This window comes from Ixodes scapularis, unplaced genomic scaffold (assembly GCF_016920785.2).
Source record: "Ixodes scapularis isolate PalLabHiFi unplaced genomic scaffold, ASM1692078v2 PGA_scaffold11__112_contigs__length_91849675, whole genome shotgun sequence".
Taxonomy (NCBI): Eukaryota; Metazoa; Arthropoda; class Arachnida; order Ixodida; family Ixodidae; genus Ixodes; species Ixodes scapularis.
The window spans coordinates 21,465,134-21,486,438 of NW_024609837.1; the positions used below are offsets into that span (position 1 = coordinate 21,465,134).

The following is a 21,305-nucleotide window of genomic DNA, read 5'->3' on the forward strand; positions in this document are numbered from 1 at the left end:
TCCTCCCCGGCCCTTACCCTTGCCCTACCTTCTTGAGTTGCAATGGACTACAGTATCTACTGCTCTCTTCATGCTTGTATAGATTTATAGTGGTTTGTTCCTTTTACAAGAAAGGCGGTGCGAGAGCATGAAGGGTCATGTGCTTTCACTCTTTGAAATTTTATTGCGGTTAGGTCTGTACTTTGGCACAAAATAACTGCCTTCATAACTATTGTGATTTCTCGAGTATGGCTGTTTTTTTTCTGGCGGGGTCTATTCTTGCTTAGTTGCCATCAGCATTTCTAGGCATAAAAAGCTTCAGCAAGCATGTTGCCTTACTGCCGAATTCACAAACCTCACTCCAACTGAGACGCCCCTCCACTTTCTCAAGGAAGGTGCGAGGGCCGGCGCTGGCCAATCGCAATGACGAATAGGCGACCTAGGCTGCTTATCCGTCGTCGTGATTGGCCAGTGCCGGTCCTCGCACCTTCCTTGAGGAAATGAAAGAGCGCCTCAATTGGAGTGCGGTTTGTGACTTCGGCGGTTTGTCAGCTCCAGGTTAATGGAATTTCTAACTGCGAGGCTGTGGATGAACTTCACAAAAAATTTATGGCAAATTGCGAAGCAATTGTATTGGATACGTGAAGCGTTCTAGCATCACAAACGTTTGGCGATACTCCGATTTGCCAGACGCCTACGTTCACGGCGCTCTTCATCAGATATAGCTTTACGTGTACCATGTGTACACTTGATAGTGGTACCTAGAATGAAGTGATACAACCACTAATTGGGCTGATAAACCTGGCGATCTTTCAGAGCCTTCCATACTCTCAAGTCCCTCTCCCTTGGTGCAAACAGGTGGTCGAGCTCCTCCTCGCCTGCCCCTCTGGTCGTATGACCTCCCCATTAACCAATCAGTGTCAAGCACCTCACTCCTCCTCTCCCACCCATCGACCAATCAGTGTCGAGCCTCGCGGCCATGCCTTTGTCTGGGCTTCACGAAATGCCGAACACCTAGCCAAAGAACGTTTTCCGTTAATATTAAAAACGTTGACCGCCAAAGCGGATCCCTCGAAGGAACTTTGGAATGTCAGCCAATGCCTCATGAGACATGTGCTGTTCGTTCAGGGTGTCATGATCGTTTGTGCGTTTATGAACCATATTTATTTGAGTATTGATCGGTTCTTATGGAAAGGACCCAATGTACCTTGTGTGATAAGTCAATCACTGCAGTCTCGGATCGGCATTTTCTGCTTGCAGGTCTCCTGTTTGAGCGTTTCATTGTGCAGTCTCTCAACCTCATCAAGGCCATTGTTTCCTGCGCCGAATATAGGCCATGCAAGATCCCTGACGGTGTGTTTGCGACTTTGTTCTTTTACTTGCACATCTTTCGTTTAGTTGTTATTGTCTGGGTATTCGTATTTAGAGATGGTGTAACCCACTCAATGTTCTAACCCAAAGTGTTTCTTGACATTGGAGCCTCGTCCTTAGAGGTTTGAGTTTGACTGTTCCAAATTCATTTTAAGGTCAAGTTTGTGAAGCCTGACAGGAACATGTGACTGAAAAAAATGTTACATATGGTGTACCTTCGCCCTAAAATAAGTGTCTGACTTGTTTGACAGTGTGGGCAGGATGTCACTCCGATTGCTTTCATTACTGTCTCAATCATGTAAAAACGGGCCATGTCTTATTTATTTTCTTCGACAGGATCACAAAGAAATTTAATGTCCTCTCAAACAGTGGGAGATCATAAACAACTCAGTGCTGGACAGATTAAGTACTTGTATCTTTGCCTTATGATGCTTATCGGTTTGATGCATCTTGCAGACACCCAAGACCCGGCCACGCTGGAAGCAGCCCAAGTGAAGATGTCCTTCTTCACTTACTCGACAGTCACCGAAATGTGTCGCCGCCTCGTGCTTCACTACTTCCTTCTTACCGAGGAAGAGCTCGCCACTTGGGACAATGACCCCGAAGGATTTGGTCAGTCTCGTTTGCCATTCGTGTCAAACAGCATACTTCCAGGCTAGTGTTATGTCTAATTTGTCCAAAAAAGCCCTCGAAATTATATCTTTACTTCGGCCAAGCAGTGTTCAAAATCAAGCTTTGCTTTGTATCGTAGACCGAACTTGATGCTCCATGAGTGGCGGTGATGAATAAACATACAAATAAATAAGTTTGAAGCCGTTTCCCACCAGACTTGAGTTTGGTTTGGTTTAGCCGGGAGACAAAATATCTGCGTACATAGCACCAATCTCGCTACAGATTAGTGTAATCAGGGTTAGTGGCAGGCGAGTGCTATTGTCCTAAAACTAGTTGGATCTGCACTTTCTGGGGTACCGTACTCAGTGACTGGTTAAGAGTTTGGGGGAAACTCCTCCCACCTCTTTCCACTTCAGCAGAGAAAATGCTGGTGGGGAGGTCGCCTCCTCTTGTGCATTCGCTCTGTTGAAGTGGAGAGGGGTGGGAGGAGCTTTCCCCAAACTCTTAACCAGTCACCGCCTTTAGTTTTTGTATGTTTAGACACTTTTAGTTCTTTGCATTTGATGTCAACAGCCAAGTTTGTTTCTGAGGGGTTAGCTTTACGGTTTTCCATTGCCTCATTCGATTTGCACGAACTGCTTTGACCGTCTGACATTTAATTTTTTTGCACTTCTCAGCGTCGGACGGCGGCGGAGAGGCTTGGAAATTCTGCTTGAGGGTAAGTGACTGAATGAGGGCGCAGTCGCTTCGCTTAATTCGCCTCAAACATCCTTTCAAGTTCAAGACGGACGTCCTCACTGTTGATCTGTCGTTGCGCGTGTATCCGCTGCACACAGCAATGCACGGAGGTGCTCTTCTTGACCATCTTCCACGAGTTTCGGGAGACCCTGGCTCCTTTGCTGCTCGAAATGGTGCAGGGCATCCAGCCGACCGTGGACGCTAATTCCATCAGCTTCCAAGCCATGCTCAACAGGGATGCCGGTGAGCGCCGCGCCATCTCTGATCTCGTGCCAGAGACGGCCTTAGGGGGCATCATAGTAATGCCTGTAGTTTGTGTGCACCCCAAAAAATTGAGTTATTGTATGATTATTATTATTACTTGTTTTTGCAGCAGCTCCGGTCTAAACCGAAACCAAAATAAATGTCTGGTATTGCTTTAATGGCACAAATATGATCACAGCCGAAATGTTACGTCAAAGCGGAGCCACGTGCTCCACTAAGATCAATCTTAAAGATATGGCCAACTGCTCTTTGGCGGGTGGCAAGCAGGTTAACTTTTAGTCGAGGGACACTGGGCGGCACATCCTCATGGCGTCGCGTTGCGGTGGAGCTGCGGTACACCAATCGCAGAACCACAATGACGTCACGTCGCGGCCGTACGGCTGATGATCAGCGTTGCCATCCCTCTAGCAGGTAGTTTCGGTTCTGCTGTAGACACCCGAAACCAAACCTTGAGCCATAGTATTTCAAAACTATGCGCAATATCGAGAAGAAAAAAAAATTATACCTTGTAATTCAGGGACACTGCTTTAGCTGAAAACAGTCTTAATCCCAAATTAAAATATATTGACCGGAGTTGCGCTTTAAGTGAGTAAAGGAATTTGCTTCGTACTCCTCCCATTGTGCGTTGCAGTCTACACGGCGGTTGGGCTCGCTGCCTTTGATCTGCACGATGACCTGGACTTCGACAACTGGTTCCTGCACGTCCTCATTCCCGAGCTCAAGGTTTCGGACCCAAGGTGACGAAAGATCTTTTTTCCGCGTTTCTAGAAGGGAGGGGTGTGCCTCCAAAAGCAAGGTGAAGCGTAAAAAAAAAAAAAGTAATCTGCAACGGGATGGTTAGGTGCCGGCAATCGTAGCTTCACGCAAGAGTGCGTTTGGGTCAAAAATTTGCTGCTTCTCTAATCCTTCATGTCAAAATACCACTGGATGGAAGTTTAGTAGTGCATTCTATGTTTGTATTGGTCGCAGGCATTTACTTTCGGCTTTAGCACTCCATGTGCTAGAAGCGATCACTAAACTTTGTTGACCACCAATATTGACTGATTAAGCCTCTGAAAAGTATCTTCCGTAAAATCCTGTAAGGGCACCCTGCCCCGAGAGATTGCTGATCCCGCTTTTTTTGCCGAATATGCATTGGCTAACAGTTCCAAAACATTGCCCAGCCCCGATTCCCGATCGGTTATTGTGACATGCGAGTTTGTAGCGGGACCCTGTATGCTTGTCACTCAATGAGACGCAAATCTTCTGCGACATCGGTTGGCGTGACATACGAGTTCATAGCGAGTTCCCGCATATTTATTGCATTGTGGAACAGCAGTTTACTGCGTCCATGATCTGCGGTATCATTTCCTGTGACACGGTAGTTCGTAGGGAGTTCATTGCACCGTGGAAAGCGAATGTGATGTGTTTGTGATCTGCGCTCTTGGTTCCCATGACACGGGTGTTGGCGAGTTTTGGCTTGTCTATCGCACTGTACAGTGCTAGTCTGTCTGTGTTAACCTGTGTGTCCGCTATCTGTGGTATCAATTCCCGTGTCTGCAGTGCCTGGTCTTTATCACTTCCTTGATCACTTTTGATAAACTTTCTCTGCCTCATTCTCAAAGATCTCCCACCTGATATCTTTCACCATTTATCTCTTCAAAATGGGCGGGCGTCCTTACTGGTGGTGCAGTAATGGAAAGGTCTGTTTGAGACTTGCTGAATATGGCAACGTGGGCTCTTGAAACTTCAGCGCACAATTAACTCGCAGTCAGAATGGGTATCACGAGACTCTGTTGCATGCTCGGTTCATTCGATTTTGTTGTCACTTCCAACACATTCGTAAGTTGCTATTTGTCTCCCTAGCCACTGCGGTTCAAACTCAATTTTTTTTCAGAATGACTAGAGATTTCTGCAAAACAAATGTACCACCTATAGGCTTCCCTGTTTTGGCCGACCGAGCTAGCTACTTGTTTTGTGCCTTGTTGGCTGGCGCTTCCCTGCCCGGTGCAATGTTGTTGCTTGCTCAAACTGTACCAAAGAAAGGAAGTATTTTATGGCCGTAGATGTTACAGGAACTTCCCAACTGCAATCACGGCCTCGGGGTTGTGCCAGGTAGAAGAACTTGTCATTCTTGTGCACTTGCGTGTGAACTGCTTCCTAACATCAGGCAAAACACACACACTTGGCTCTCACCGGGCAGATTTGTCTTTCGTGGCTAATGGCGGATGCCACTTTAACTTTCCTCATTGTGTGCATTGTGGTACCTTTCCTACAAGCTTCAGCGACAACAAGATTCTGTTGTGTGTGATAGAGCAGATAAAGAGGGTACATGTGTAAAAGTGTGTGTTAACTGCACACAATCACAGCTATTGTTTCTTCGCATATTGTGGCGAAAAGCCGCAGATATTTTGCCGAGTCATTGCTGGACACCTGTGGACGCGTTTCAGGTACCGCATTGTGCGTCGCCGTGTGGCCTGGCTCATCGGACAGTGGGTGGGCGTCAAGCTCTCTCCCGAGCTGAGGCCCGTGCTCTACAAGACCCTCGTCGAGTGCCTCGATCCTTCCGAAGACCTGGTCGTGCGGCTCACGGCCGCCGGGGCCGTCAAGGCCGATATCCTTCGTTGGCGTCTTCTGTGCGGGGCTACAAATCGGGGAACAGCATTGCCCCCCAGGTGGCGCACCACAGAGTGTAAACAAAATGGTTCCAAACAGATGGGCCAGGACTGTTTTGACCTTACCATGTTTTCTAACACCCAGGAGACTACCTTATCCGGAGTGCAGGTCGTTTGCTTCTTGCGCAGGGGTTGCGGCGACGTCAGAACGACGCCGAGTTCTGATTGGCTTTGATTGGACGGATAGGGGGTAGACGTCAATGCTAGATGCCTTAAGGTCTCCCCACTCTTTGTTTTTCAATCAGCCAATAAGAGCTCGGCATTCTGACATCGTCACAACCATAGGCAGACTTAGCATTGTGCCACCCAAGGCAGCCTTTAACAATGTCCCCTGCCCCAAACCCCGCTCCCCATGGTCAGTGACCATGGGGAGCAGGGTTTGGAAGAGGGGGGAGGGGGACTAGCTAAGTTTAGAGTTAAAACATTCAAAAGTAGCTAGGTTTGGAGCTAGAATTCCCGAAGTTAGCTAAATTTGAAGCTAGATTTTAAAGAAATGTAGAACCAATTAATTTGGGGGTGGCCACAAACTTGCCGCTTGAAAATTCCGCAGCCCTAGGCAGCTGCCTACTGTGCCTATGGGTAAGTCCGCCCCTGGTCGCAACCTCTTTGCATCGAGCAGACGAACTTGCGCTTCACATAGCTTTTGAGGTTTCTCTAAGCGTACCAACTGCTTCGTTTCAGTTCAGTGAAGCTCGGAGTGGCGCGCAAGCGCTTCAAGTATCATAGGAGATGCATTCATTATAAAAGCATTTGACCGTATCTTAATTAAGTTAAAAAGTGTAGCCTCTACAGGTATGTGACTCGGGTGGTCTTACGCTGCGTTGAAGCTGACTTGCCGTTTCCTTGACTTTATTCACCTGTGGACGAGTTTGAGTTCAACACGGAACAATTTCTGCCTGTAAGATTTTGCATATTTTGCATGTTGTTTGCACTGAAGAGCTATGGATGTGGATTTTTTTCTTCTCCTATTTATGCAGTACCTGGAGTCCTATGTATCTCTCCTCTACAAACTGCTTCAACAAGTCACGGAGTGTGATACTAAGGTATGTGGTGCTACATCAACCAAGTCTCTCTTTGCCAGTGTTAAGTTTCTAACAATTAAACTTGGCTCGCTGTGATTGGTGCAAAAATGAGCGTGCGTAAAGAAATGCCATTGCAACACACACCTACTGCGTAAACTAAGATTCCAGAAAACAAGGCTGGAGAGAAATACTTTGAAAGTATTCAGTAATACAAATACTGAGACACATGTGTTTTAGAGCCAAGATGCATATAGTACTGAGATACATTTGCCTTTCATGTTACGGGATATCCCCGTGATACTTCCGCAAAATCGTCAAAAAAGTGTTCCGGAATACAGATACATAAATAAATTTATTTCCCGAACAATCTCAGTCACGGAGGGTGCAGTGTGCGGCAAATGCAAATGGCAGGGCTAGTATTCCTCAGTATTATGTCAGTTTATACACCTTCCCTTACCTCAAACCACCTTTTATTTTATTTTTTTTATTCTTTCATTTCTTATTTTTGTTATTATAATATATACCAGAAAACTGGGCTTCCCCCCTGTCTTTGAGGTTGTGCGGAGTGTGCATATTCCAGATTCTAGGACCCCTTGCACCAAAAAGGTGTTGTTCGGTTATCGTAAAGAACAGACAGTTAATTTTTGTTTGTTGGGCTTTTGTTTTGTTGCGCTTTTTAACCTTTTAAATTCAAGGGGTTCGTCCTGCTGAGAACTAGGTTGCTGTCTGTTCCTTCCTCACGCCGCAAGGCACACGACAGTTTGAACGATCGCTTACCTGATGGCGCTGCGTGTCCGCAAGGCAGCGGCTCAACCGTTCCATGCCCAAGGTCAGCGCGTTGTATGCCGCAGAATAAAGAAGGGAGCAAAGAGTGGCATGCGTGCTTTCGCGTTCACAACTCGTAAGAAGTGCTTAGGTGTACCTCGAGCCCTTTTTTGGCTTTGTCACTTTTATCGAATTATCGCTTATATCGAAGTTTTTGCTGTCCCTTTGACTTCGTCATAACAAGGGATTAGTGTGGATGTATTCATCCACCTTACATTCTTCTTTTCTTTCATTTTACAGAGAAGCTGTTTATGGCTAGGGTTCCATGGATTATTTGTGTGCAATAACTAAGCTATGCTCGCACCGCCGCACGCGCATGCCTTCCCCATATAAAAGATTCAAAGTAAATAACCAACGTAAAGCGTTGACAAACATGCGTGCAGGATGCCATTTGTTTTAGGCTTTTGCTTTAGAACAGTTACTGCCGCAGATGCCGGCACATGGATTACCATTCCCTGCTTTCTCCTTGATGTTTGGGTAATTTAGCAATAGGTCTATTCAGTAGACTAGTTATCAATAGGCACCATTTTCAAGATCAGTAGACTCTCAGGTAGATAATAAAGGTTTCTCGAAGATTTGTCGCTGTGCAATCCACGTCGGCCATATCTACGCTCACACCACCCTCTGTCGTCATTCCAAGCGCTTGCGTGCCTAGTTTCCTCTTCTTCCGCTCTCCCGGGGTGGCAGTCCCGTCGCGCGTGTCTATATTCCTCCGGCTCTTCGGAGCGGGTTTGTGACGTGTGCTGAACAGCTTCGCTGGTCATCCACCTTCGTAGAGTGGAATGACTCATGATTTTTTTACTCTGATATTCAATTTTGTTCTTAATAATGACTTACTTATGGTTATTTATTTAGTTTTTCCTCATTTATATTTAACTAGTTTCTTTTCCGGCCCCTTAGCGAAAAAGTTTGGAGAGCGCTGTTCTAAAGCAACCACAATCGCCAGCTATTGCTACATCATACGAGTGCTTGTCTTCCACCCCTCAGATCACGATCCTGCACGTGACATCGTTCATCATCGAGCGTGTGGGCAGCCAGATCATGCCGTATGCCGGCGACCTTGTCCACTACCTTCCCCTGCTCTGGGAGACCTCCGGGGACCACAACATGCTGCGATGCGCCATCGTGACCACGCTCGTGCAAGTGGTGGAGGGGCTCGGGGTGCACAGCGAGAAGCTTCACCCTTTCCTGCTGCCCGTGGTGGCCTTTGGGGTGGACATTCTGCAGAGCCCTCACGTCTACCTACTGGAGGACACTTTGGACCTCTGGTGGGCCGTCCTGAACAACACCAGTTCTACGTCCACGGACTTGCTGCAGCTGGCCCACTATCTGTTCCCCCTGTTTGGTGGGTGTCTTTGGTCTCGAGCCTTGTGAGGGTAGATACTAGATGACTCGGTGCTTTTTTTACTGCCTTGAGCTAAAGGCTTGACCACATGGGCGCGTTTTTCACTCGTTTCGTCGGCGTTCGTGTCTCTCTGCTTCAGCGGCAACTGACGAGAGAAAGGGTGAGCAACCCCATGGAAACGTGTGCCAACCTGCGTCGGTTGTGTGCTGCGCAGTGTCGCCAGATCGACTAGTCCTAAATCATTGGACAACCAGCGTGAACCACCTGTTTACAGTGTATTACTGCCACACAATTAAGTTTATTTAAACTTGGAAACCTTTCCTCTTAATTTTACGTTAAAGATGTTAAAGAGTTACCTGTCAATCTCAAGACTACCCGCATCCGCACGTATCTGCACAAAGGCTGACTCGGATGTTCCAGAGAGCACGCCTGGGAGCCGGTTGCGTGACTCTGATTGGTCGCTACGTGGCAAGTCACCTCCGGCGTGACGCCGATATCTGGCTGATTCAGATATCAACGGCTCGTGCGCTTCGCACTGTTGTGTGTGACCTCGAGCGACGTGCTCCGATGCTGGGAGATGCTGACGCCAGTGGCGTCACAAGGGGGTGCGTACCGCCCCTCGTGGTTGCTGCTGGGCAGTGAAAGGGCGGGTGGGAAATGGGCGGTTCGCAGCGGGCTACCTCCTTGGGTGCTGCTCTTTCTAGTGACATCGCTGGTCGACGCGGCTGAGGCGTGATTGGAAAACCCCTCATGTGGTTGAGACTTAAGACTGCGTCCACGAATTGGCAGTTTTTAGTAGGCTTCTGTGGACCTTGCATTACAGCAGAGACATGTGGTCATCGGTGTAGAAAACTGCATCCTATATGGGGTTGGTTAGTGACGAGCCAGTATGGCAGTAAATTCTGCAGGAGCTGTAGTTAAACAAGTTGCTGCTGTTTGTCCCAAGATGGAAACATGCTTGCCGCTAATTTTAGAACTTCGGTATGAAATGCAGTGATTTTGCTACCTGTGGTGACCAGCCTGTGAGATCCAGAGCTGTTAGGTTTCTCCCGTCAGATAAAAGGGACTCGCTGGTCTGACCCAGCGGTAGTCACGAAACCGAGCATTGCATTGGCTGGTCGCACGGAGAGTATAGAATCCAGTCGGTTTTTAACCTTACTACGTCATAGACAGTCCATGTAAAAAATTATGTAAAAAAAATCATATAAAAAGCTTGCTTTGGAAATTGTGCTTCTGAATTTCTGTCAGTAAGGTTCTGATTCTTTAAACTACCGTAGAATACCGCATATCCGCCCACTCCACATTAAGCACCCATTCCCAAATTTGTAACATCTGAGAAAATATGCGCGGTACATTTATATGTAAAATTGATGACCGGACAAGCGCCCATCCCCCGTTGTCTCGTGATTATTTCCAAATTTTGTGTGGGCGCTTGCCCAGTATTTTACGGTATGTGGTACAGTTCGACACTGTTTTTTTTTGTTGTTTTTTTTCTCTCTTTTTGTTGTGCATTATGCCTAGCCCATCTTTCATTTTGACTTGTGGATACTAACGAGAAGTTGGCGCAAAAGCAGCTGCCGAAAATAGTATGCCTTCCCAACCCCCTCAGCATCTCTGTCGGTGTCTTAGAAACTTGCTGTTTATGTTGCAGAGCTCGGTTCTGAAAACATGAAGATGTGTCTGCAAGTTGTACAGGCTTACATCCTGCTGTTTCCAAAAGAGTTTCTGCAGGTGAAAGCTTGTTCCATGTTCCTTGATCTCTCCGACTTGCTTGGTCAAATTGAGACTCCATTTGTAACGAGATTAGCGGCTGTTTGCATTACCGCAGACTGCCATCTACTAGTTAATTGGCTCTGTAACTAACTCATTAAACTTGCACTCCAGCCCCTGTGTCGTATAAGATTTTACCGTGCTGGTCTATAAAAGTTTTATAAATCATCACTTGAGATTTTGAAAAAATGCATGTTTAATGTGTAATAATTTATTCGTGTACTAAGGATAAAAAATTTCAAGTGGTAAATTTAAATAAAGCGTTTCCCCTGTGATTCCTGCAGAGCCGAAGAAAACAGTGAAATGAGGAGAAGCGTTTGTTTCGATTGTGGTGAAATCTTTGTCTGAACGAACAACTTGTAATTTGTTTTTCGTTTTGTCCGAATTGCAGACATATGGGGACAGGTTACTGAAGGCAACCACCGAGCTTGTGAACGACCTGAACCGCGAAGGAATGTTGCTCGTCATGAGGGTAACAATACATTGTTTACTTCTTTCGGAAAAATTTAATTTGCTAAACCTGCATTACTGCGCAGTTACAAACCTGTTAAAACTTATCCTGGAAAGATTGCAAAGCTTGTTTTAACCCTCTCTAACACTGTGGAACTTGTCTGTGGATGTGAAATTCACTTGCAATTTTCCTCTTCTGCTCTCTATCCTTCAAATCGGCACCCTTTTTACGTAACACGCCTTGTGCCAAATACTTTCGGTTATGGCAGTTTTGCACCTGCGCTTAGCAGGGCAACTTTAACCTTATTTGTGTTGCTTCACACAGATGGTGTCTTATGTTGCATGTAGCTCTGCTAAGTGCTGTTTTTCCTGGTCTTATATGAACTTTTTCTTTTTTTTTTTTTCCAGATGGTGGAACTTGTCATCAGGGTGTTTCCAGAACAGGGCCCACAGTTATTTTACCCATTACTGATCCACGCGTTGGACGAATCTTTAGAAGGAGAGGTGAGTTTCCTTCATGACTGATGCCTAAAACTTAACAGCAAGCTTTAGTTGTAAAAAAGTACATGTCCTTATTCGAAGGCTGCAGAGCTAAAACTGCAATGCCAAAAATCACAGACTTGTGAGAATGTCCGTGATTGTATGTGTTATTGTTAGGCATTGTATTTGTTATTGTTAGTTATCTGCCCAAAGAGCACTACAGAGAGCCCTTCTAAAAAAAATCCAAAGCACCACCTCAAGCTATCCGTGATTGTATGTGTTACTGTTGGGCATTATATCTGTTATTGTTAGTTATCTGTCAAAAGAACACTGTAGAGAGTCCTTCTGAAAATTCCAAAGCACCACCTCAAGCTATGGTTCTTACCTTGACTGGTATGCCGGTTAGCATAGGCAAAACAGCTTGTTTCTCTGGCACCAGTGCAAATACAGCTGTGCCGGTTGCCACTGCTTTATCGTAACATCCGAAGATATAAATTGGCTCTTCGCATTTATTTCATGTACTGGCAATCATTGTTCACACACTTATTGAACAAAACATGTGTCATGCAAGATTACTCGGTGGAAGACATGGCATCTAAACGGTGCAGAGTAAGCCCGCGTCTCAGACAAGCGATATGCTTCTGTGCAGAAAGCTTCGATGCTGACATCGGTCTGCCTGTCCATCATTTCCCGGGTGATCCTCCATTGCAAGTCTTGCTTCACTAAGCTTCTTCAGGAGGAAGCTCAGAGCAAGGGCTGCGAGGTATGGCTTCCATTGTATGTGTGTGCAGACATTCAATACAGCAGAACTTTTCTATTGTAAAGTCAGTTCTTTTTCAGCGTAAATCTTCACTACATCAGTATATTTTGGGGACTTATATCGGCATTACAAACATGCTTCAAATTTGCTTCAGAACATTCATATTGATGCTATACGAAAAACAGGAATGGAGGGACCTCTTTGGATTGGCAAAGCCAATTCATAAAGGTGTTTTGTTTTTTTTTCGTTTTCAGAAACACTTTTTAGTTATCAACACCTCTGAAGCACAGTGATGCCCAAAAGAAAGGCATTCATTTTTGGGGTGTTATCACCCATTATGGATGCTTGCTAATTGATGATAAACTAATTAAGTATGTATAATGGGGAGAAGCCCCATTTTTACAAACTGTCTGGGGGCAGTGTAATCAACAGTGAGCACAAAGGCAGTGTTTGAGGCGGGCCATCCTTGAATTTCACTTACTCCCATGCCGCTCTTAAGAAAGAGCTGAAGTTGCTCATTACCTTTCTTAGATCCACAGGTCAGTTTCTGGTGACTTATCTGTGAAGTCATCTTCTGTGACGCAGAAGACCCCTTTCCAGTGTGCTTCTCTTTATTCACTCTTGTACACCTCTCTCCTCCTCCCCAAAAGGAGCTGATCTCTGGGCTACTCCCTCAGAAAAAGAGGAGAGTTTTCTTATTTTCGGCTGCCCTGTGGGCCTTATTGGAAGTGCTGATTTGTTTGAAATACCCCGACCTGCTGTCCTTGGCGCAATCTTTTTTTGTTGTAGGCCACGTCACAATGTCCTTTGTTTGCATTTGTGTTTATATGTGCACGGATGGTTGTGCATGCAGGTGGAGGAAGTTTTTGGGAACTTGCTGGACAAGTGGATCGAGAAGATGCCACTCGTGAACCCAGTCGAGAGAGAGAAGCTCCTCGCCCTTACCCTCACCTCCATTCTCACCTCAAACTCCAAGTGAGTGCTCAGCACAAGCTGCCACCGCCAAGATATTCATGTGGTACTCTATGACAGCTTCCAAGCACTGAAACGGTCGTAATGGTGTTCGAAGCAAGTCGTCGTCCATACAACTTTTCTGGACGAGAAGTGACAGGAAAGATTTCCACGCAAGCTTTTGTCCAAAGTGTTTTCAGTGTGGAATAACTAAATGTTCTCTGAGGATGACAAGGCGAAAACCAATCTGCTCTGCTCCGAGGTCTTGTGAAAAGCCTGCCACTGACTATAGTGAGGTTGATTTTGTAACTTGGAAAACTTTAGAATCAGCTGGTGTTCCAACAAGTCCTATGTTCTAAAGTATGAGACTCCTAGGAGCGATCATTTGACTAGTTTTAGCTTCATTGTTAGCTAAAGCAGCAGACTATGGGAGTCACGTGTTCTACAATGCTGCACACCTGTTTTAGTTTTGCAGGCTCGATTTATTGCACGGAACTTGTAGAATGAAGAGCACTGTCTTGTATAGAGGCTTCTGACTCTGTGCCATAGTTTATCGCTTAGCTGTAGTTAGTTGTCCGCACACTAGTGCAGCGAGAACCAAACTCGTGATCTTTGAGCCTGCAGTGAAAACCTGTGCTTCACGTGATCTGAGCTCCAGTGGTACTGTGGTGACTCTTTGGTGTTCACAGAGGGATGCCTGCATTTATGAGACACATTGATGTTTCTTTTTTCTTTTTTTGCTGTTTCTGTTTTAGCGCCGTGTACGAGCGTATCTGTGGGATCCTGTTGGCCATTGTGGAAGTGCTGAACGACGTAACAAAATGTGACAACCTGGGAGCTCAAGTGGAGTGAGTTTTCATTTCTCTTTTGTGGGCCGTCAGTTTCCTCGCTTTCACTTCCAGAATGCTTTATATTTTTTATAGTATGTCTTCTAAGGTCAAAGTAGATATGTTGTACGGAATTTGATTTTGCTTCTTTACTTGCAAGGCCAATTTTCAGTTTGGTTGGAAGCAAACATTTTGTTAACATCTTTCCATCTGTCCACAGCTCTCTGGTAATGCTCGACAACGAGCCAGTCCCGACAGGTGAAGACGAAAGTGAGCACGACTCTCGCAAGATTGAGGTGAGCTTTGTTTGTTATAAGGTCTTTTCGTGAAATGCCAGCCAGAGGTCCAAAAGCTTATTTTGTTCAACCTTGGTCGCAAACTTAGCAGAAAGATAAAAATATTTGTTGCCATATGTGTGCAGTTCTACGAGTTGAAGTTAAGTTGTTCTACTGCCACCAATCTTGTCACTGACGTTTTAGTCAGGCCTGCGAAAGTCTCGGTGGTGACAATAAAATCTTGGAAGTGATGTTATGGATGCGAACATACTGCAGTAAACTTTCGTTAGTTCGACCTCGGTTAATTTGACTTTTCGTTTTAATTCAATTGTGTTTAAAAGTCCCGGCAAGCACCCATACATTTCTATGGAAGGATAAGTTTGATAGTTCGAACTCGGCAGGGCTTCCCATCGGATAATTGGTCCGGAGCAAATGCGCGGGCTCACCATTCCGTTCTTCGATGGCAGTCGTTATTCCTGACATTGCGCGGCTTTTGGTTCGGCAGCAGTGGCATCCATTTTGCGTACTGCCGTCATCGCTCCTGGCAGCTCGCAAGCCTTGTACGAACCTTAGCACGCAGTGACGACGAACATCGGTACAGATCGATTAAAAATCACTACCTTTCAAAGTTCAGAAGTTTCAATAAATCAGCTTTATTTTTTATCTTGTCAGTCTCACTGGTTAGAATATACTCGAGTCATAATCCACGTCAAAGTCTGCAAAGCAAGAATATCTGCATTCTACACATTCCTTTTTTACAGCAGACAAAAATGTTCAACGGTGTCAAGATCTGTTATAACGACTTTATGCTTTAGTGGGAGATGCGTTCCAGGCACAATACTCGCGCCAGTGTTCCGAAGGCCTAATGTTTTCTAACGGTTTGTTGCCCGACAGCTGTCCCGGCAAGATCCCGTGCACACCGTGGCACTGAAGGACTACCTGTGCTCACAGATGCGAGCCCTGAGGGAATCGCTCGGGGACCAGCACTTCGAGGAACTAATGTCCCAGGTCGACGTGGAAACTATGCAGCAGCTGAAGCTCTATCTCGAGGGCCCAGGCGTCTCCCAGCAGCAGAACCACGCTTTGGGAGGGCACAACGTGCTCGACGTCCCCCGCATCGCCAACTCGAACCCGACGTGATGCCGTCGTCTGCCCGTGCTCGCCCCCGGCGTACCCCCGACTTTCGCCTGTCGTTCTACGACTTTGGTCCGGCATTCGCTCCACCTTTGCGCACTGCCGGGAAGGATCTGTAAGGTACTGAGGAGGAAAACGAGAATGTTAAAAAAAAAAGGGGGGGGGGGGGGGGGGGGGGGCTTGTGGTTTGTTGCTTGGAAAGAAGGCCGCCCTTGTTCGTACGCGTCTTTGGATGGTGAAAGAGTGCTTTTGATGCAGAGACCAGTTTGGGAGGATGGAGATCCAGTGGGCTGTTATTGCTTACTTGCGTGAACATGCTTCTTTCATTCTGCTACTGTTGGAAGGCGGGGGGGGAGGGGGACGAGCGATCGGTAACTTGCAAAGGTGGAGCCGTATTGTGTGCATCAAAAGCTGCCCCTCTCTTCTACTGCACAGTAGCAGTCGCAATAAAGTAGATCACCCATGTAGCTAATGTGTCATTCACTGTCGGAAGATTTAACGTTGAGAGTTTTTACACTGTCCATCGTCGATACATTTCAGAAAGTGTATTGGATGAAGTTGTGAAAGAATGTGGGAAAACTAAATCTCCGTCTTAAATTGAGAAATTATCTTATTCTATAGATATGGAGAGGTACTATTTTTGACATCATTGTAGATTGTTTCTGTCGATTTGATGTGGCCTTTTTGGGGTGGGAGCAACTGTGCAGGGGTTTTCACCAACTACTGAGAATGCTTTCTCAAAAAAGGGGCAGTTAAAGTTTAAAAAAAATTCTTCCTTCGAAACAATGTTATTGACTGTGGCAGACGTCAGGTAGAGAGTGCGAAGTGATAACTAACAAATTAGTTGCGTTCAACCCACTAATGAACTTCAAATACATTCGCTTTAGCTGTTGTTTTCCGGTTGGAAATTTCTTGCCCCCCTTCAAAATATGCAGTTCTTAGAGTTCCGACTACTAAACATTATTTTGTGCTGTTCTCTGGCAAAGTTAGGCTGTCTGGAGTTCATCACACGGAAGTAGAAAAAAGTGGCATTTACGAATCATTGCGAATATCTTCGGGAGACCTGCCCCACTCTGCTCTTTTCTGTGACCACGTGACCCCGTGACCCCGTGATGCAGCAGAGTGTGGTGCTTCTTTTTTTATGACTCCCCGAAATAATGTGGCACTGTCTGATTGGCTCGCAATGATTGGCTACTCACACCCGCTGCGGACGTCACTTCCAGGTGGGACTTCCACCGCTTTTTTCTTCATGTTTCCAGTATCTCATTCTGACAGATTCAATTTGTCAGAATAGATTGTGGAGCAGAATTTAGTTGTCTAAATTTTAACAGCAGCCAGGGCATATTTTGATGTCTGCCAACACATTCCCTAATTGGAATGTGCCAGCTAAGGCTATCATTACAAAAGTTAATTAGTGGATTTCAGGTAATTGATCCGCTAATTATTATTTTACACGCGACTTAACGTCCTTTGCAGTCGACAGCATTATCCCGAAGGAGTCATTTCTTGCTTTTTGCTTAACATTGATGACTTGACACAGTATGGTGTTTATTTGAATAGATATAAAGAGACAGGAAATAAATAGCAGCTTATGTTTTAATTAGTGATTTCCCTTTTTTTTTATTTAGTTATATTCTTACTACTGTTGTGAACTCCTATTATATATCTAAGTTTCACTATCTACTGTAGATTCCTAGACCACAGTACTCAAACGTGCAGACGATTTCTTTCCTGAAGCAAAAGTAACTCAAATTGGCATAATTAGAAGAAAAAAAGATTGAGGCTTAAATTGTATTTTAGCTTCTGTTTTAAGTTTCACAGAAAGAAAGCAGTCAAAAGTGGTTTTGTCTCTAAAACCTTGATTAGATGCCTTCGTTTTGAGCTGAATTGCTGTACTATACTCCGTTTCAGCATAACTTGGCAAAGAGCAATCACTATGCCCCTCTGAGCCAATCACAGGGACGGATCAAAGCACGCTGGGATGATCTGTCACATGCCCCATCCGACACTGATTGACTCTGAGGTGTCAGCTTCTACTGTTTGCCAAATTGTGATGAAACAGTATGGCAAGTGATGGGTTTAAATTGTCTAAACTTGCCAGATATTTTAAAAGTTTCTGTATTCAAATACACAGCACTCTGTGTTCGGAAGTTTACGAAGGGCATACTGACCCACTTTCTGAGTTGCAGGGATTCTAATCTTTTTACGGTCTACCACAGATATGTCAGGCTTGCGACCGAACGGGGTTATTTACTGCCGAGGAGAATTATTTGCATAAAGTTAAGAGTTGAGGCTTTGTTTGTGGATATGATATATGGTTGCATTGATTGCTCCATGTGCCTGCATGCATTGTAAGAGTAGCTGCTGAGAGGGGCCCAAATTCATTGCGGTGATTTCAACGACGGAATGGGGGAAGGTTGTGGGAGGCCTTCAGACGAGTTGTATAGAACACGCTTTGACACTAAGAAACCCATGAAATGGGATTCTTTGACGGGTTGCAATTTATTTTTCGTAGTGTTGGTGTGATTTACTGCTGCCTGATTGAGGCTGGTTTTTGTTTACCTGATGAATGTCTTTTGTTGGGGGTGGGGACGGAGGCGGGGTTTGTGCGAAAATTGTGTACTATAATTGCACTTCCAGGGTTTTTAATTTTTTTTTTTGTTTTATTTAGACATATGCAGATTTTTAGTTTAACTAGTTGTCAAACTACCCTTTTGGTTTTTCTTATTTCCATGTTGCTCCCAGGTTAATTGTGACTTCTGTAACAACTCCTACGTGACGGAATAGTAAAGGCATGTCGTAATAATTAACAGGGAACGGCGATCTGTGTTCGTGTTCTTCCTTGGACATGACATTTCATGAAGCCATTTGCTCGACTTCAATTCTTGGCTGTTCTATCTTTGTTACCATTCCTCATGCCAATGAGAAAAATTGTGCCATTGCATTTTGAGCAAACACCAACTGCATGGGCTGTTGTTGATGAGTCCCTAAAGCTTTAGCCAAGAAGAGGCGTGACATGGTTTGAACTACTGCTTCCGTGAGGACAGATTGACGAGTTAGCCACTAAAGTTTCTTCTCCCGCTGCTAACAGTGTTTAAATATCTTTCATTTTCCTGGCTGTGTCTGCAACATTGAAAACCCTTTGATTGAACTCCTCAGAGCTGCGCAGGTGTGTATGTGATTGTGTGTATGCATAAAGGTGGAGACTGTTAATAAATGTTGTTTCCCACACAGTCTGTCTTCTGTGTCCATTAAGGGGTGCATAAGAGAGTTAAACTTATTACAATAATAATAATAATGTAGATGGTTGAGCGTGTTGGTTTCTAATTTACGATAAGAAAATAGGGACATCGAAGACAAACAGTTTGTCTTCAGTGTTCCTCCTTCCTTATCGTAAATAATATTGTTATTGAGAAAATTTTCTACTTGATTTTCTTAATGAGCCAGTTGATTTGCTTTGTTATGATGCTTACCGTATCACCAATCCGATCATTGCTGAAAGCTATCGCATTTGCCAGTGTTCTCATGTATACCTTCCTTAGCCTCCTTTATTCCAGAAAGCCTGTCAATTCCACGGCGAAGCCATTGAACGCGCGACCGCCGGAAAATGGCGAGGAGCAGCGCTGAACGGTTACCCATATGTAAAATTTCGTGTTTCCCGAGTTTTTTTTTTTTTTTTTTTTTCCCTTTGAGGTGGGGGTGTTTGTTTTGTTCTTTTGCGGGGGGAGGGGAGATTTGTTTTTACAGATTCGGTGCTTTTTGTGTAAATTGGTTAATTAATTTACACAAAAACACCGAATTTGGGAAAATATAACCCCTTCCCCTCCCCAAAAATACAAAAAAAAAACACCGAATTTGAAAAAAATAATAAGTCGGGGCTTTAATTTACGTTGTGAAGGTGGTTGGCCAGCGAACTGTGGTATTACAACGATTGTCCACTGCACTATACCAAATGATTGACGAACGAAAAGTAAATGCACAGTACCAAAACCTTTTATATACAGGCCGGGTTTTTCACGTAAGAGAGAAAAATTCCTAAAATTAGTGTATTCGAGGTAGAAGGATAATTTTCTCAGAACCGCAGTACTCGTGGGGGGCGGACCTAAAAAAAATGCATGATGCTATTTGATAACTAGTGAAAATAGACATGGTTCCAATTAGAAACTTGCTGAGCGTCATCAAAAACCCCTAAATCAGTCATTTTCACGAAGACTGAGCGCATGAGAAACGTGGTAGTGCACTAAAGTTACCACTCGCGGAGCAAGTACAAGGCTGACTTGCGGTGAGGCGCTCGCGCGATTTTTCCGTCTCTTATGAGAGCCCCAGCCATGTACCATGTTCCGCGAGTGGTAAATTTAGCGCATTACTACGCTTCTCACGCGTAGTAATGCGCTAAATTTCTTTCTGAAATCTGATCAGTAATTTCCAAAAAAGTCTGGAAATTACTGATTTTGTGGTTTTTGATGGCGCTCAGCAAGTTTCTAATTGGAACCATATGTCTTTTTTCACTAATTAAAAATTGAATTAGTAATTTTCTTTAATTAACAAACTCATTAGTAATTATCGCACATTTTCTGACGTCCGCCACCAGGAGTAATGCGGTCCCGAGAAATTTATCCTTTTACCTCCAATACACTAATTTTAGGAATTTTCGTCACTCTTACGTGAAACACCCTGCATGAAATGCTAGTGACGTCACTCCCCACGTCGCTAGCTGTCGTCCCCGAGTCAGCTTGCGCAACAGTAATCTTTACCGAGAAACGAATGCGGGGAGCTCTACGTGCTTCGCATTGTTATCCGGAGCACCTTATCGTCAATTATGGGGTTCGGATGCTTGTTTTGTGCTTGTTAATTCTTTATTGAAACGAATGTTGTGCTGTATGTTGTATACGTAATATGTGCTTTTCGCTTCAATCAATATATATATATATATTTTTTTTCGTGAGGACGCCGACACGAAGAATTCTGACTGGCGAGTCATATACCGTTTCACAGTAAAAATAAACTCCGTATAAACACGGATCTTTGCCTATATGGTAGTGCAGAGCCGCTTCTGGGGTAGGCCTTCAGCCAGCGCCCACAATACGTGCGATGGTCTCCGCAAAACAACAAACCGCGACAGAAAAAAGAAAGGAGGCTATCAGCGCGTAAAGAAACAGGAAAGGGGTGGGATAGAGGAGGGTCCACGCAAAATGTTCTCCTTTCCTGAAGAAAAAAGAAAACGAAGCGCGGATGGAAACGGATCGACAAGTGCAAAAATGAAAATGAAGGTTTAACCAGCGAATGTGTGCCAGAAACAGAAGGAAGAGCGTCGAAGTGTCGGTGTGACACCTGGCTAGCGCGAGAGTGAAGTCGGAAAGGACACTCTGGGCTCCTTATTTAGTGCACTCGGGATCTCTAATATTCGGCCTTGAATGTTCGAGCGTCGAACACTCAGGAAACTAACCCGGCAAGGTGATGTTGACATACTACACTTGGTGTCTTGAGCATTGCAATCAAACGTAGAATCATTTTGGGTAAGAGTAAACGCGAATCTTCCAGAAGTACGGAGTAGCGTTCCTCTCGGTGCAATATAATTACGGTCCTTCGCAGTGGCGTACCAACTTGTTTTTGAGTGAGTGTGTGTGTGGGTGTGTGTGTGGGGGGGGGGGGGGGGGGGGGGGGGGCAAAGCAGGGGGGCTATGTTGCACGTTTTGGACTCCCAGGAGACTAGGGAGACGGAAGTGACGTAGGTGTGAATGAACGTATCTTAGCAGCACCACGCAACGCGTGGTGCTCCCTAGTCTCCTGGGAGTCCAAAACGTGCAACATAGCCCCCCAGACCCCCCCTGGGCCGGGGGGCGGTACC

General features: G+C 45.2%; 1 protein-coding gene across 1 annotated transcript in view; it reads left to right on the plus strand.

The window, feature by feature from the left end:
* LOC8036761 (importin-11) overlaps positions 1–18,690 on the plus strand; it is a 30,189-nt gene extending 11,499 nt beyond the window's left edge. The window contains exons 9-25 of the mRNA XM_029984022.3: positions 1,240–1,332; positions 1,807–1,962; positions 2,640–2,680; positions 2,799–2,943; positions 3,596–3,701; positions 5,394–5,557; positions 6,476–6,516; positions 6,596–6,661; positions 8,453–8,810; positions 10,462–10,541; positions 10,972–11,052; positions 11,439–11,534; positions 12,160–12,273; positions 13,124–13,245; positions 13,977–14,069; positions 14,269–14,344; positions 15,218–18,690. Coding sequence (XP_029839882.1) covers positions 1,240–1,332; positions 1,807–1,962; positions 2,640–2,680; positions 2,799–2,943; positions 3,596–3,701; positions 5,394–5,557; positions 6,476–6,516; positions 6,596–6,661; positions 8,453–8,810; positions 10,462–10,541; positions 10,972–11,052; positions 11,439–11,534; positions 12,160–12,273; positions 13,124–13,245; positions 13,977–14,069; positions 14,269–14,344; positions 15,218–15,463 — 2,078 coding nt within the window. The 3' untranslated portion in view covers positions 15,464–18,690. The remainder of the gene's footprint in view (positions 1–1,239; positions 1,333–1,806; positions 1,963–2,639; positions 2,681–2,798; positions 2,944–3,595; positions 3,702–5,393; positions 5,558–6,475; positions 6,517–6,595; positions 6,662–8,452; positions 8,811–10,461; positions 10,542–10,971; positions 11,053–11,438; positions 11,535–12,159; positions 12,274–13,123; positions 13,246–13,976; positions 14,070–14,268; positions 14,345–15,217) is intronic.
* Positions 18,691–21,305: the final 2,615 nt, after the last annotated feature.